The sequence below is a fragment of the Megascapheus bottae genome, chromosome 28, assembly GCF_031878675.1.
Source record: "Megascapheus bottae isolate mThoBot1 chromosome 28, mThoBot2.hap1, whole genome shotgun sequence".
Lineage (NCBI taxonomy): Eukaryota > Metazoa > Chordata > Mammalia > Rodentia > Geomyidae > Megascapheus > Megascapheus bottae.
The window spans coordinates 15,296,460-15,308,729 of NC_143536.1; the positions used below are offsets into that span (position 1 = coordinate 15,296,460).

General features: G+C 59.8%; 1 protein-coding gene across 1 annotated transcript; it reads left to right on the forward strand.

Moving 5' to 3' along the window:
- Window positions 1-247: 247 nt before the first annotated feature.
- Scarf2 (scavenger receptor class F member 2) lies at window positions 248-11,916 on the forward strand. Its single transcript, XM_090320607.1, has 11 exons — window positions 248-548; window positions 5,766-5,824; window positions 5,921-6,022; window positions 6,197-6,716; window positions 6,825-7,043; window positions 7,209-7,337; window positions 7,794-7,897; window positions 7,978-8,095; window positions 8,266-8,381; window positions 9,939-10,091; window positions 11,048-11,916. The coding sequence occupies exons 1-11, from the start codon at window positions 379-381 to the stop codon at window positions 11,914-11,916; spliced, it is 2,559 nt and encodes an 852-aa protein (XP_090176733.1). The 5' UTR covers window positions 248-378.
- The last annotated feature ends 354 nt before the right edge of the window (window positions 11,917-12,270 follow it).

Sequence of the window (12,270 nt, forward strand, 5' to 3'; positions counted from 1 at the left end):
GGCGGCCGCTTCCGTGGATGTCTGGGGAGGCGAGGGAAAGGAGCGGGAACTAGGGGCTCCGCTGGCGTGGCCACGGCGGTCCCTCCCTCTCTCCACACTCGGCGGGCCTCCTCCGAGCTCGCCCCTAAGTTTGTGAGTGGCCAGGTGGGGGTGGGGGCCACGCGGAGGGGCGGCGGCGCGGCCGGAGGGTGGGGTCTGGCGCACGGGGCGGGCGCTGCCGCCTGGCCGGCCGCGGCTGGCCCAGGATCAGGGAGCCGATGTGGAATTTCCTGCCCGGCCCGGCGCCCCTCCTGCCGCCCCCCGCCCGGCCTCGCACTCCGCTTCCGGCCGCTCTCACTGCGGCCGCACCCGCGCCCACCCGCGCCTGCCCCGCGCCGCATGGAGGGCGCAGGGTCCCGGGGGGCCGGGCCGGCGCGGCGCCCGGGAACCGGAGGTCTACGGTTCCCGTCGCTGCTGCTGCTGCTGCTGCTGCTGCTCTGGCTGCTGCCCGGCCCCGCGACGCCCCAGGAGTTGAACCCGCGAGGCCGCAACGTGTGCCGCGCGTCCGGGTAGGACCTCGGCCCGGTTGGGGAGGAGAGGAGGGAGACGCTCGGGACTCGGGGGCTGGCGGCGCTAGGCGTGGGTGGTCGGTGGCGGGGCGCCTTGGGTCTCCCTGTGTCACACGCGTGGGCCCCTTCCCGTCACCCTCGCCGACACTGGCTTCGTTCCAGACAGAGCCTGGGCCCTGCGCCACGACGGTGCAGCCGAGGATACCCTGGGCCAGAAGTCACCTGAGGGGATAACCCGTGCCATAGACCCGAAAAGGGGGGGGCGCTAGGTTGTGTTGAGTTGCCGTAAGGGAGAGGGAGGGCATTCCACACCGAAGGAACAGCATGTGCGAAGGCTCTGGGCGCGAGTGCTTTGAGCCTGGAGGGGGGTGAGAGGCGATGGAAGGAGCCAGAAAAGTTCTGAGACCAGCAACAAGTTCAGACGGTTTGTTTGGGGTGTGGGGAGGATGGCTGCGGGCGGGGGCGAGCATCCGAGAGCCACAGCTTAGAGTGGATCAGAGATGGAAGCCAAAGGGACAGTGGAGGACCCGGGGGTCTGGAGGCGACCCAGGGGTGGGAGGCGCCGTCCGGGGAAGCCGGTGCGGGCCAGGCCCGGTGGGAGGACAGCGGGCCGGAGGGGCTTTTCCGTGGTGATCAAAGCCAAGGGCCGGGCGCCAGCGGTGGGCACAGGCGTGTGAGGCGAGGGGGAGGGCGTGGGCATCTGCGCCGGGACGAGGAGGCGAGTTGGTGGGTGTGGAGGGGCGCCGCGCCCGCGGGGCAGCTGGGATCCCCTCGGGGCGCTCGGGATGGAAGGGCGGGGGAAGGCGGAGATCCGGCCGGGCGGCGGGGACGGGGAGGCGGGGGGGGGGGGGGGTGATCAAGGTAGACAAGGGGCTACTCGGGTAGGGGGGGCGCGCGCGGGGTTTCCGAACTGGGGTCCCGAGGCGCCCAGGCCCCTCCTCCCTGCGAGCCCCGCCCCCGAGGCGGCCTGGCTCACCATCTGCTTCGCATCGACGCCGCCGCCGCCGCCGCCGCCGCCTCCCGGGCCTCCCCAGCCCCAGGAATGCGGCGGCGGCGGTGGCGGGCGGGGCCGTGCCTGGAGAGGGGGAGGGCGCGATGGTCGCCTGGCTCTGACTGCACGCCCAGGCCTCGTCCCGCGACGGGGCCCGGTCCGGGGAGGGGGAATCTAGTAGCAGGATGGAGCTGTTGGGAGCTGGAGTGTGGGATCCCTTAAAGCCCCCGGTTCTCCTGCCAGAAGACCTCCCCGAGACGCCAGGCCGCTTCTGTAGCCAAGAGCCTGGGTGTGCATACATCCTGCTGCTAGTTCTTCCCAGCAGCGGCGTGGACCTGGGCAAATCTTTCCGTTTGCTGGGCTGTGCTCCACATCTGTAAAACCGGGGTTGATGACGGAACATTACTTCATAGAGTTTGGAGGGAAGGAGTTTCTGTGGTTTTGTGGGGCAAGGGGTGGGCTCCCAACAAAGACTCTGGACACTGCCCACCTGGGTGCTGGACCCTCGCTTTTGTTATTGTGGCAGGGCACAGGGGTCTGCACTCAGAGCATAAAAAGCTGCGCACCTCCTGGGTGAGGAGCTTGTGTTACCGAATGCCCAGCAGCAGATACCAAACCCCTGTGCCAGGGACAGAGGAGACCACCAGCTCAGGAAGGGTCTAGAATCTCACAAGGACTGGGGGGAGAGTTGTTGAGGTTGGGGTTCTACTTTCTATATGGTGATTTGAGGAGATCCACTGAGAAGATGGTGAGTGCACAAATCCAGAGAGGCAGCCTAGCCACGTTCCAGATAAGGTGCCAACCCAGAGGCTCCTGGACTTCTCTGGGGTCAAATGGGGTTTGTAAAAGTGCGAGGTTCTGACCTGGCTTGGCTTCTAGGTGGCAGACACCCTGGTTGCAGAAGGGCAGAAGCCACAGACACTGTGAAAATGGAAGGTGGATCTTTGGAGCCTCAGATATGACAAGGGATAATCAGTCTCCCCCTCCCCGGATGTGGTTGGGAAGAGAAAGCAGGTGTTTCTCAGTGGCTCCGATGAGGACATGAGAGAGGAGTCAGGGTGCCTCCTGGAATCTTAGCTTCTAACCTGGAAGGACAAGGGTGATCTGAGGTGGGAAAGACCTGGGATACAGAGGAGGACAGTCTTGAGACTCTCTTGAGTTCTTGCTGTGGTGACATTGTTCAGTAGACAGTTAGATTGGCAAATTTGGCCTTGAGGAGGTCTCCAAGTCCTTGTTTTCTGATGTGACCTGGCAAATTCCTTGAAGAAGTAAGGTAGACGGAACTGAGGACAGGAGAGATGGGAAGATTGGGACAGTACCAGAGAAGGGGTGTCCTAAGGCAGGAAGAGTCAGATAGGTGAGTTCTCTGGTGAAGGTATAGCTGGAAGCAAACCAGGCAATGTGCAGATGCAGTGAGCTGCATCTCAGATGAAATCGCAGCACATTCACATCATAGCAGGAATAGTGTTCTCTAAAGGGACAACCCACAGCCTGGCATTCGTGTTGCTGCCCTCTGGCTCCCTAAGTCTTACTGACTAGAAAGCAAGCTGGAAATGCACCCTCCACCGGCTGTCTTCTCCACCTCATCTTCCTAAGATCTTTAACCAGTTAATCTACCAGCCCAGCCTAGCCTCACTGTCAATCTTTCCATGGAAGCTCTTGTGTTCGCTGAACCCAAATGGGCTCTGTCTGTTGGTAGTATCAGCTCTGCTGTGTGAGACCTGGATGCCAGCTGCTCTCAGAGGCTGCCTGAAGCCTGCTTGAAAGGTCTGGGGCTAGAGAGCCGATAATCACAGAAACTACAGCCATGGCCCAAGTTAGAAGATATGAAACACTGCAGTAGGCTTCTCCTAATCTTTCTGTCAAATCCATGTGCCATATTCTCAGAGTGAAAGAACAGCTCAGAGAGGTTAAGCTCCTTGCTGAAGTCACATAACAAGCAGTACACCTGGAGATCAAACTCAGTTGTGTGTGGTCATAAAAGCAGGCTCCTGCTGCACCCCATAGCCGGCTATCCAGGGAAGGTGGTAATCAGTGCTTCTGGGACCGCCTCAGCAAGTCATCTGGCAGGGCTCTTATTTTTTTTTTAACCAGTCCTGGGCTTGAGCTCAGAGCCTGAGCACTGTCCTTGGACTTTCTCAAGGCTAGAGCTCTACCACTTGAGCCTCAGCACCACTTCTGGCTTTTTTCTATGTATGTGGTACCAAGAAATCAAACCTGGGTCTTTGTGCATTCTAGGCAAGCACTCTACAGTCCCAAGGCTTCTTTCTTTTTCTTTCCCCCTTTTTCTTTTTTTGTCAGTTGTGGAGCTTGAACTCTGGGCCTTGATGCTGTCTCTGAGCTCTTCAGCTCAAGTCTAGTGCTCTGCTACTTGAACCATATCGCCACTTCCAGTTTTCTGGTAGTTAATTGGAAATAAGAGTCTTATGGACTTTAGTGCCCGGGCTGGCTTTGAACCGCAACTTCGCTGGGCCCAACTTGGTAGGGCTTCTTAAAAGAGAAACAACTGTAGAAGATCTCCATTTGAGACCAAGGATCAGTCAGAAGTAAGGGGGATGGGCTGGTAGGCTCTGTCTTTCCAAGTGTGCTCTTTGGAGTCTGGGTTAGGATTGGATAGGTGAGACCATAAGGCAGGAAATGGAGGCCTGTTTTGTGCTCTTGTCTATGATTTCCAGTAAGGGTGTCTGTGTGTGGTGTGTGTGTATACAAAGTAAAACCTCTGGTTCAGGGTTTTGTTGGTCCTGTTCACCAGCTCTCATCTTTGGCCTGGCAGAGAAGTAACTCTGTTGGTGTTACTGGGTCTTGGAACCCTATCCAAATGTTGCAGTGATCCCAAATGGGAGGCATCTGAACTCTGGGTGGGACATGGTGAAGGTAGCTTTGGTTTTTCCCTTCAGCCCTTCCTACCTGACCAGCTTTTCAGGGCTCCTCCCGTTATAGCTTGGTTCTAGATTTCTCTAAAATGTAAATGGATGTTATATTCTGGTTAAGACTGAGGCAAAAATTTTGTGTCTGATGGGGTTCTAGGAACCAGTAGCCTCAATCCATGTCCCTTTTCAGCCTCTCCCCTCCCCCTGCCCCCAAAGGCCAGTCCCATGACAGCCTCCGTCCCCAGATACCTTCTCCTCCCACCATGGTTCTTCACCTGGAATCTGGGGTGGCTTTAGAAGCCACCACACTCTGAAATACTGTCGTTAGACATTACCTTCTTAGGCTAGCTGCTAGTGGTTCATGCCTGTAGTCCTAGCTACTCAAGAGGCTGAGACCTGAAGATCAAAGCTTGAAGCCAGCCAAGATAAGAAAAAGTCTGTGAAACTTTTATCTCCAATCAACCACCACCACCAAAAAAAAAAAAAAAAAAAAAGCTCAATGGCCGGATGCTTGTTAGCATGTGTGAGGCCTTGCTCCCACTTCCAGCATAGCCAAAATAAAACAACTCCAGAAATTCTACTGGAGTAACACCAAATACTTTGTAATAAAACAATAAATACAAGTAGATTAATCAATCTCCTTTCTTCTACCTCAAGTCCTACTCTGGCACCCCATGCCTTTATGCCTATGGAGAACTTCCATGTACCCTTGTGACCATTCCCCCTAGCAGTGGGGGAACCCCTACCTACCCCCCAACCCCCCCACACACAAGAGCCTCCTCTGGAAAAGAACACCTAACTGAGTCCACAACCTATGTGGCTTAGAGACTGCCCATCCTTGCGGATGCAAAGAACCACCAGGGATCCACATATACCATGGACCTGGAACCCTCCCAGTCATTTCACATCTGAGTCACTAAACCCCACCTGACTAGGCCCCAGTCTTAAGAGATGCCCTAGATCCTTGTTAAGAGGTCCTGAGTGAGAGTCGATCTGCTCTCTACACACCCCATCCCCTTGTGCTGCACCTTCTGGAACTCAGGAGGCCTTTTCTCAGCCTAGGGTCCTGCAGGAGGGCACAGAGGAGCCTTGTAGGTAGGAGGTGAGCTGTGTGTGGTGCCATTCCATTGCTTTCCAGTGTCTACTTCCTGAGCACCAGAACTTGTATATGTCTTATTCACTGTGAGTGTTCTGCGCCTGTCAGAGTGCCCAGCACGTCAAGGGCCTATCTGCCTTCCTAAGGCCTGTCCCAGGGAGGGTGGGGACAGGGGAACCCCAGTGCCCATGAGGACAAGGGAAGCTGTTGTAGGTAGAAGGGAGTTAGGTCAAGCTCAGTCGTCCTTTTCTGGCTCACAGTTCCACGGTGTCCACGTGCTGCGCTGGCTGGAGGCAGCAGGGGGACGAGTGTGGGATCGGTGAGTTCTTCATCCTGGAGGGAGGGGAGAGTTGGGGGGCGGGGTTCGAGGTGAGGAGAGCTCGCCCTGCAGCTCGGGCCCCTGTCCTCCCCGCAGCGGTGTGCGAAGGCAACTCCACGTGTTCAGAGAACGAGGTGTGCGTGAGGCCTGGCGAGTGCCGCTGCCGCCATGGCTACTTCGGTGCCAACTGTGATACCAGTGAGTGTGTGGGGGGGGGGGTTGGCACCATGGGGCGGGGTCCAAGCGAGGAGGCGGGTTCGAGGTAGGGCGAAGTCCGATGTCCACGGCGGTGTGAGTCCGGGCGCCGGTGCGGGCCGGGATGCGGTCCACGCAGAGAGTGGACGCTCCCACCCCCCCCCCCCGTCTCTGCAGAATGTCCGCGCCAATTCTGGGGTCCTGACTGCAAGGAACGGTGTAGCTGCCACCCGAACGGGCAGTGTGAGGACGTGACGGGCCAGTGCACGTGTCACGCGCGGCGCTGGGGCGCGCGCTGCGAGCACGCGTGCCAGTGCCAGCACGGCACGTGCCACCCGCGGACCGGCGCGTGCCGCTGTGAGCCCGGCTGGTGGGGCCCGCAGTGCGCCAGCGCCTGCTACTGCAGCGCCACGTCGCGCTGCGACCCGCAGACCGGCGCTTGCCTGTGCCACGCGGGCTGGTGGGGCCGCAGCTGCAACAACCAGTGCGCCTGCAACTCCTCGCCCTGCGAGCAGCAGAGCGGCCGCTGCCAGTGCCGCGAGCGCACGTTCGGCGCGCGCTGCGATCGCTACTGCCAGTGCTTCCGCGGCCGCTGCAACCCCGTGGACGGCACGTGCGCCTGCGAGCCGGGCTACCGCGGCAAGTACTGTCGCGAGCCGTGCCCCGCCGGCTTCTATGGCTTGGGCTGTCGCCGCCGGTAAGCGTGGGCGGAGGGAGGAGGGGAGGGCGGGCCGTCCGGGGGAGGGGGCGGGGACCGGGGGGGTGGAGGGTTCCCGCTCCGCCCCACTGCCTGACCCCGCCCTAGGTGCGGCCAGTGTAAAGGCCAGCAACCGTGCACGGTGGCCGAGGGGCGTTGCTTGACCTGCGAGCCAGGCTGGAACGGCACCAAATGCGACCAGCCCTGCGCCACCGGCTTCTACGGGGAGGGCTGCGAACACCGCTGCCCGCCCTGTCGCGACGGGCACGCCTGCAACCATGTCACGGGCAAATGTACACGCTGCAACGCGGGCTGGATTGGCGACCGGTGAGCAGCCCGGGCCGCTCCCTCGATCCACACCTCCATCTCCCCGCACCTCCAAAGTTCTGCTTACCCCGAAGGCCCTCCGCGGAGGGAGGGCGCTGCGTGGCGGGGGAGGGGGGTCCTTTTGCTTCTGCTTCCGCTGACACCCCCCCCTTCCCCCGTTTCCAGGTGTGAGACCAAGTGCAGCAACGGCACTTACGGCGAGGACTGTGCCTTCGTGTGCGCGGACTGCGGCAGCGGCCACTGTGACTTCCAGTCGGGGCGTTGCCTTTGCAGCCCTGGCGTCCACGGGCCTCAGTGAGTGCCCCTGGGACCCGGAGGGGTTAGAAAGGATGTACTGGACACACCTCGGGGACAGCCCAGGTGGGACCCAGGCTGGACTCTCCGTCCTTGGTCCCTCTCTCAAGCAGGGAGTTGGCGAAGAGTTTGGGGGACAGGTGTCCTGCCCTGATGTGGCACCTTCAGCGACCAGGTTGTATAGAACAGGGACTTCCATTCGGTCAGTAGGCCGCCCTGGCAAGCCCTTCCTCCAACCCACACAGCTCCAGAAAGAAAAGAAAAGAAAAAAGGTTCACAATTCCAAATTATTCATCATCCAGTGTGCGCCTGGCCGCAGGTGGGAGGGAGCTTTCATCCCCCCCGAATGCAGCTGCATAGCCAGCCAGGCCCGGGCCGCCTGCGAGCGTCTGGAGTAAGGGAGGGAAGCGTCTCGGTGCGCCTCGGTGGCTCCGGTCTGACCTAGAGCCCTTGCAGCTGTAACGTGACCTGCCCGCCCGGGCTCCACGGCGTGGACTGCGCCCAGGCCTGTAGCTGCCACGAGGACTCGTGTGACCCGGTCACCGGCGCCTGCCGCTTGGGTGAGTGAGTGCTCGAGGGACCTCGGGTGAGGGGACGCGGGGGATATGGGGTACCCACGCTTGACCTGGTACCCCCACAGAAACCAACCAACGCAAAGGCGTGATGGGCGCGGGCGCGCTGCTCACCCTGCTCCTGGGCCTCCTGCTCTCGCTGCTCGGCTGCTGCTGCGCCTGCCGCGGCAAGGACCCCGTGAGTCGGTGAGGCCCGACCCCACCCACCCCACCCCACCCCCGGCCCCCGCGCTCCTCCGGGCTCAGGCCACACCCTCTCTCTGCTGGTCCACTGGCCAGGCCTCGGCCTGGGCCTGGCCCCGCCCCGAGCCGCCCCTGCCAGCCCCTCCCCTTGGCTCAGGCCCTGCCCCCCGCAGGGAGCTCTCGCTGGGAAGGAAGAAGGCTCCGCACCGCCTCTGCGGTCGCTTCAGCCGCATCAGCATGAAGCTGCCCCGGATCCCGCTCCGCAGGCAGAAGCTGCCCAAAGTCGTAGGTAAGCCTGAGAGTGCGGAGACTCAGCAGGAAACACCTCCCGGGAAAGAGGTGTGGAGGGACTTCAGGGGACGCGGGGGGGGGGGGGGACTTGGAGGGCTGTTGGTTTGTTTCCTCAGTCCTGGGGCTTGAACTCGGCCTGGGCACTGTGCTTAGATACTTTTTTGCGCACGGCTAGCGCTCTGCCACTTGAGCCACAGCGCCACTTCCAGCTTTTTCTGTGTTCGTGGTACCGAGGAATCGAACCCAGGGCTTTGTGCATGCGAGGCGAGCACTCTACCACTAGGCTACGGCTCCTGTCCTCCTTTCCCCCCCCCCCGTTTAAAAAAATGTTTTCATAATGAAAAAATGGGTATTATAAAGGTGATGTTTGGGAAGGGGGGAATCTTGAGTTTTAGTGCGGGTGAGATTGGAGGAGGTGTGGCCAGAGTGGGCATGAGAGGAAGGCAGGAGTCCCAGATGTATCTGGGGATTGGGGGGTGGACAAGAGAGGCATAGGGTGCTGTGAGTGGTTGCATCAGAGTTGTGTGGATGATGGTACTAGCAGCAACTTAGCCGAAGGACTGTACTATAAATACATCCTGATAAGGAGCTGCCAAGAATGCATGGGGATGTAGGAACCGGAAGGGTCTGTCCCAAGACCCACCCTGCTAGCTGGTTGCAGGTGGCTCACATCTATAATCCTAGCTACTCAGGAGGCTGAGATCTGAGGATCGTGTTTCAAAGCTAGCCTGGGCCCATGGGATTCTCATCTCCAGTTAACCATCAGAAAACCAGAAGTGGAGTCATGGCTCAAGTGGTAGAGCACTAGCCTTGAGCTAAAGAGCTTAGGGACAGCACCTGGGCCCCGAGTTCAATCCCTATGACTGACAAAACAAAACACCCTTCTGCTTGGATCCCATTGATGCTCCAAGTCCTTCCAGGAAAGTGGTCCTTTACCCTCCCCACCCCAAGGGCTTTCAGACCGGTGTCTTGTTCTCCTTTCCCGACACAGAACAAGGGTGGGCTCACAAATGTTTCTGCCCAGCCTGGCTTTGAACCTTGATCTTCAAATCTAAACCTCCTGAATCACTGGAATTATAGGCCTGCGCCAGCAGCTCCCAGCTTTTTTTTTTTTTTTTTTTTTTTTTTTTTGATGTCCTGGGGCCAGAACTCAGGGCACTGGGCTTTCTCGAGGCTACTTTCTCTGCCATTTGAGCTACCTTTTTCTGTATGTTTGGTACCAAGGAATGAAACCCAGGGCTTCCTGCATGCTAAGTGAGCACTCTACCACTAGACCATGCTCCTGGCCCCTCACATGTTTTCTTTCTCACCTTTATTCAACATTTCAGCCCAGTCTTTTCCAGCTCTCTGGCCTGCACACACATGCCTTCCATTATTACATACATTTCTCTTCTTTAATTCTAGTTTGCTGCTATCCCTGCCTGTTAAGTTTCTTGCCCTTTCTGTAGAGTTACAGCAGAGCTGGTCTTTTATCATTTCATTCACAATCGGCCAATGAGAGTACAGACTGGGGCAAGGCTGAGCCCCTGGCAGCTCCATTTCACTCCTTCCCCAGTGGCTCATCATGACCTGGACAACACACTCAACTGCAGTTTCCTAGAACCACCCTCAGGACTGGAGCAGCCATCACCTTCATGGTCCTCCCGGGCCTCCTTCTCATCCTTTGACACCACAGATGAAGGCCCGGTGTACTGTGTCCCTCATGAGGGTGAGTATGGTCTTGTTTGAGCATCCTTCCAGCAGAGTGAAATGTTCCTGTCCTAAGATCTCTGCTGAACGGGGTTGCAGACAATGTGGGAGTGAGGCCAAGGTGATGCTGGGAACTGGGGCTTGACCAGAGCTGCAGCTGCAGGCCTGATTGTGTGCTGTTCAGCAGCTGCCCTGGAGCGAGGCCTGGGGAGATCACTAGACTCTTGGTACTAGGCATAGGCCAAATTCACTTCTTAGGGAAGCCAGACAGAGAAATATCAGGGCCTGGAAAGGAAATGGCAGAGAAGATAGGAGTGGATTCGTTGGGTAAAAAGATACCTTTGCTTGCAGCCTCCGGCCTACTGACCTAAAGACTGAATAGCTGGGATGATGCTGACCTCTCTTTACTCTTGGCCATAGCAATGCATGACCTTGGGCAGGTGCTTAGTCTTTCAACCCAGGAACCTTTTTTTTTTTTTTTTTTTTTTGCGAGTCCTGGGCCTTGAACTCAGGGCCTGAGCACTGTCTTTGGGCTTTCTCAAGGCTAGAGCTCTACCACTGGAGAAACAGCACCAGCTTCCAGGTTTTTTCTATGTATGGTACCGAGGAATCTTCGTGCATGCTAGGCAAGCACTCTACCCCTAGGCCACACTACCGGCCCCAGGAGCCTTCTTATAAAGGATGTGAACTTCCTTCGGAAATATTGGGGGTTCCAATTTGATGATGGTGGCTCCTGAGGTTGAGGGTGTGATTGGGAATGGGCACAAAGTCTGCTCCAGTCTGAGCTTCAGCCCAGGAAACGTATCCATCGGAGTCACCCCGTGTGGCTCTGAACTATGCCTGTGGTTGATGGCATGAGTGTACCAGGCTCACCTGGATGCCAGGGCGACACAGTGACGGCCCAGCTCTGGTTTAGGAAGAGGGAAAGTAAGTCACCTTGGGAGGTAGTGGTTATTGGCCCTCTTCTTTCCTTAGAGGCCGCAACCGAGAGCCGAGAACCGGAGGCTACAACCGTGTCCACCGACGCACCAGCGCCTTCCCCCGCGACCCCGATGCCCCGAGCGTCGGCGTCCGCTGAGGACGCAGCGCCCCTGCCGGGGTCCTCCGACAGCGAGCGCTCGGCCTCCAGTGTGGAGGGGCCGGGCGGGGCGCTGTACGCACGCGTAGCCCGGCGCGAGGCCCGGCCGGTCCGGGCCCGAGGTGAGGCTGGGGGCCTGTCGCTTTCGCCATCGCCCGAGCGCAGGAAACCGCCGCCCCCCGACCCGGCCACCAAGCCCAAAGTGTCGTGGATCCACGGCAAGCATGGCGCGGCCGCGGCAGCCCGCGCGCCCTCGCCGCCACCTCCAGGTCCCGAGGCTGCACCCAGTCCCAGCAAGAGGAAACGGACACCCAGCGACACGTCGGCGCGGCCCTCGGGGCTGGCCGACGAGCTCCCAGGGCTGGCCGTGCCCTCCCCGCCCCGGGCTCGAGCGCGAGGCCGCGGACCCGGTCTCCCCGAATCAACGGACACCAGTGGTCCCCCGCGCAGCGCGCCCGAGGCCGCCTCCATGTTGGCGGCAGAGCTGCGCGGCAAGACTCGAAGTCTGGGTCGCACGGAGGGAGCCCTCGGAGCACAGAGCCCCCGGGAGAAGCCGGCGCCGCCGCAGAAGGCCAAGCGGTCAGTGCCGCCCGCCTCGCCGGCCCGCGCGTCCCCCGCCGCGGAGGTTCTCGAGCCAGACAAGGCGGGGTCCGGCACGCCGGCGAACGAGACCCCTCGGAAGAAGATTCCCATCCAGAAGCCGCCGCGCAAGAAGAGCAGGGAGGCGGCAGGAGAGCTGGTTAGGGTGGGCGCGCCCACTCTGTAGTAGGCGTCGGGGCCCCACCGCGCCCACAGCTGCTTCCCCCGGCTTAGCACCATGCTTGCCACCCAGCGTTCTGCGCCCCCGCGTTGCCCGCGCGGCCTGGGCACGGACAGCCTCTCATTGGCCCAGACCCCGAGTGGCAGGGCAGGAGGCTGTGATTGATTGGCTCGGGCTCCAGCAGCTGCTTCTCGATTGGAGTAGTGCTCAGGAGCAGTCGTCCCCATCCCATTGGTCGAGACCTGATAGGCACTTATCAGGCTACTCCCTTCCCATGGGCCGAATTACAGAGCAACCCGTGTCTCATTGGCCAAGGTTCTGGAGGGTTCTGCCCGGAGAGCGCCTCCTACAGGCCAAGAG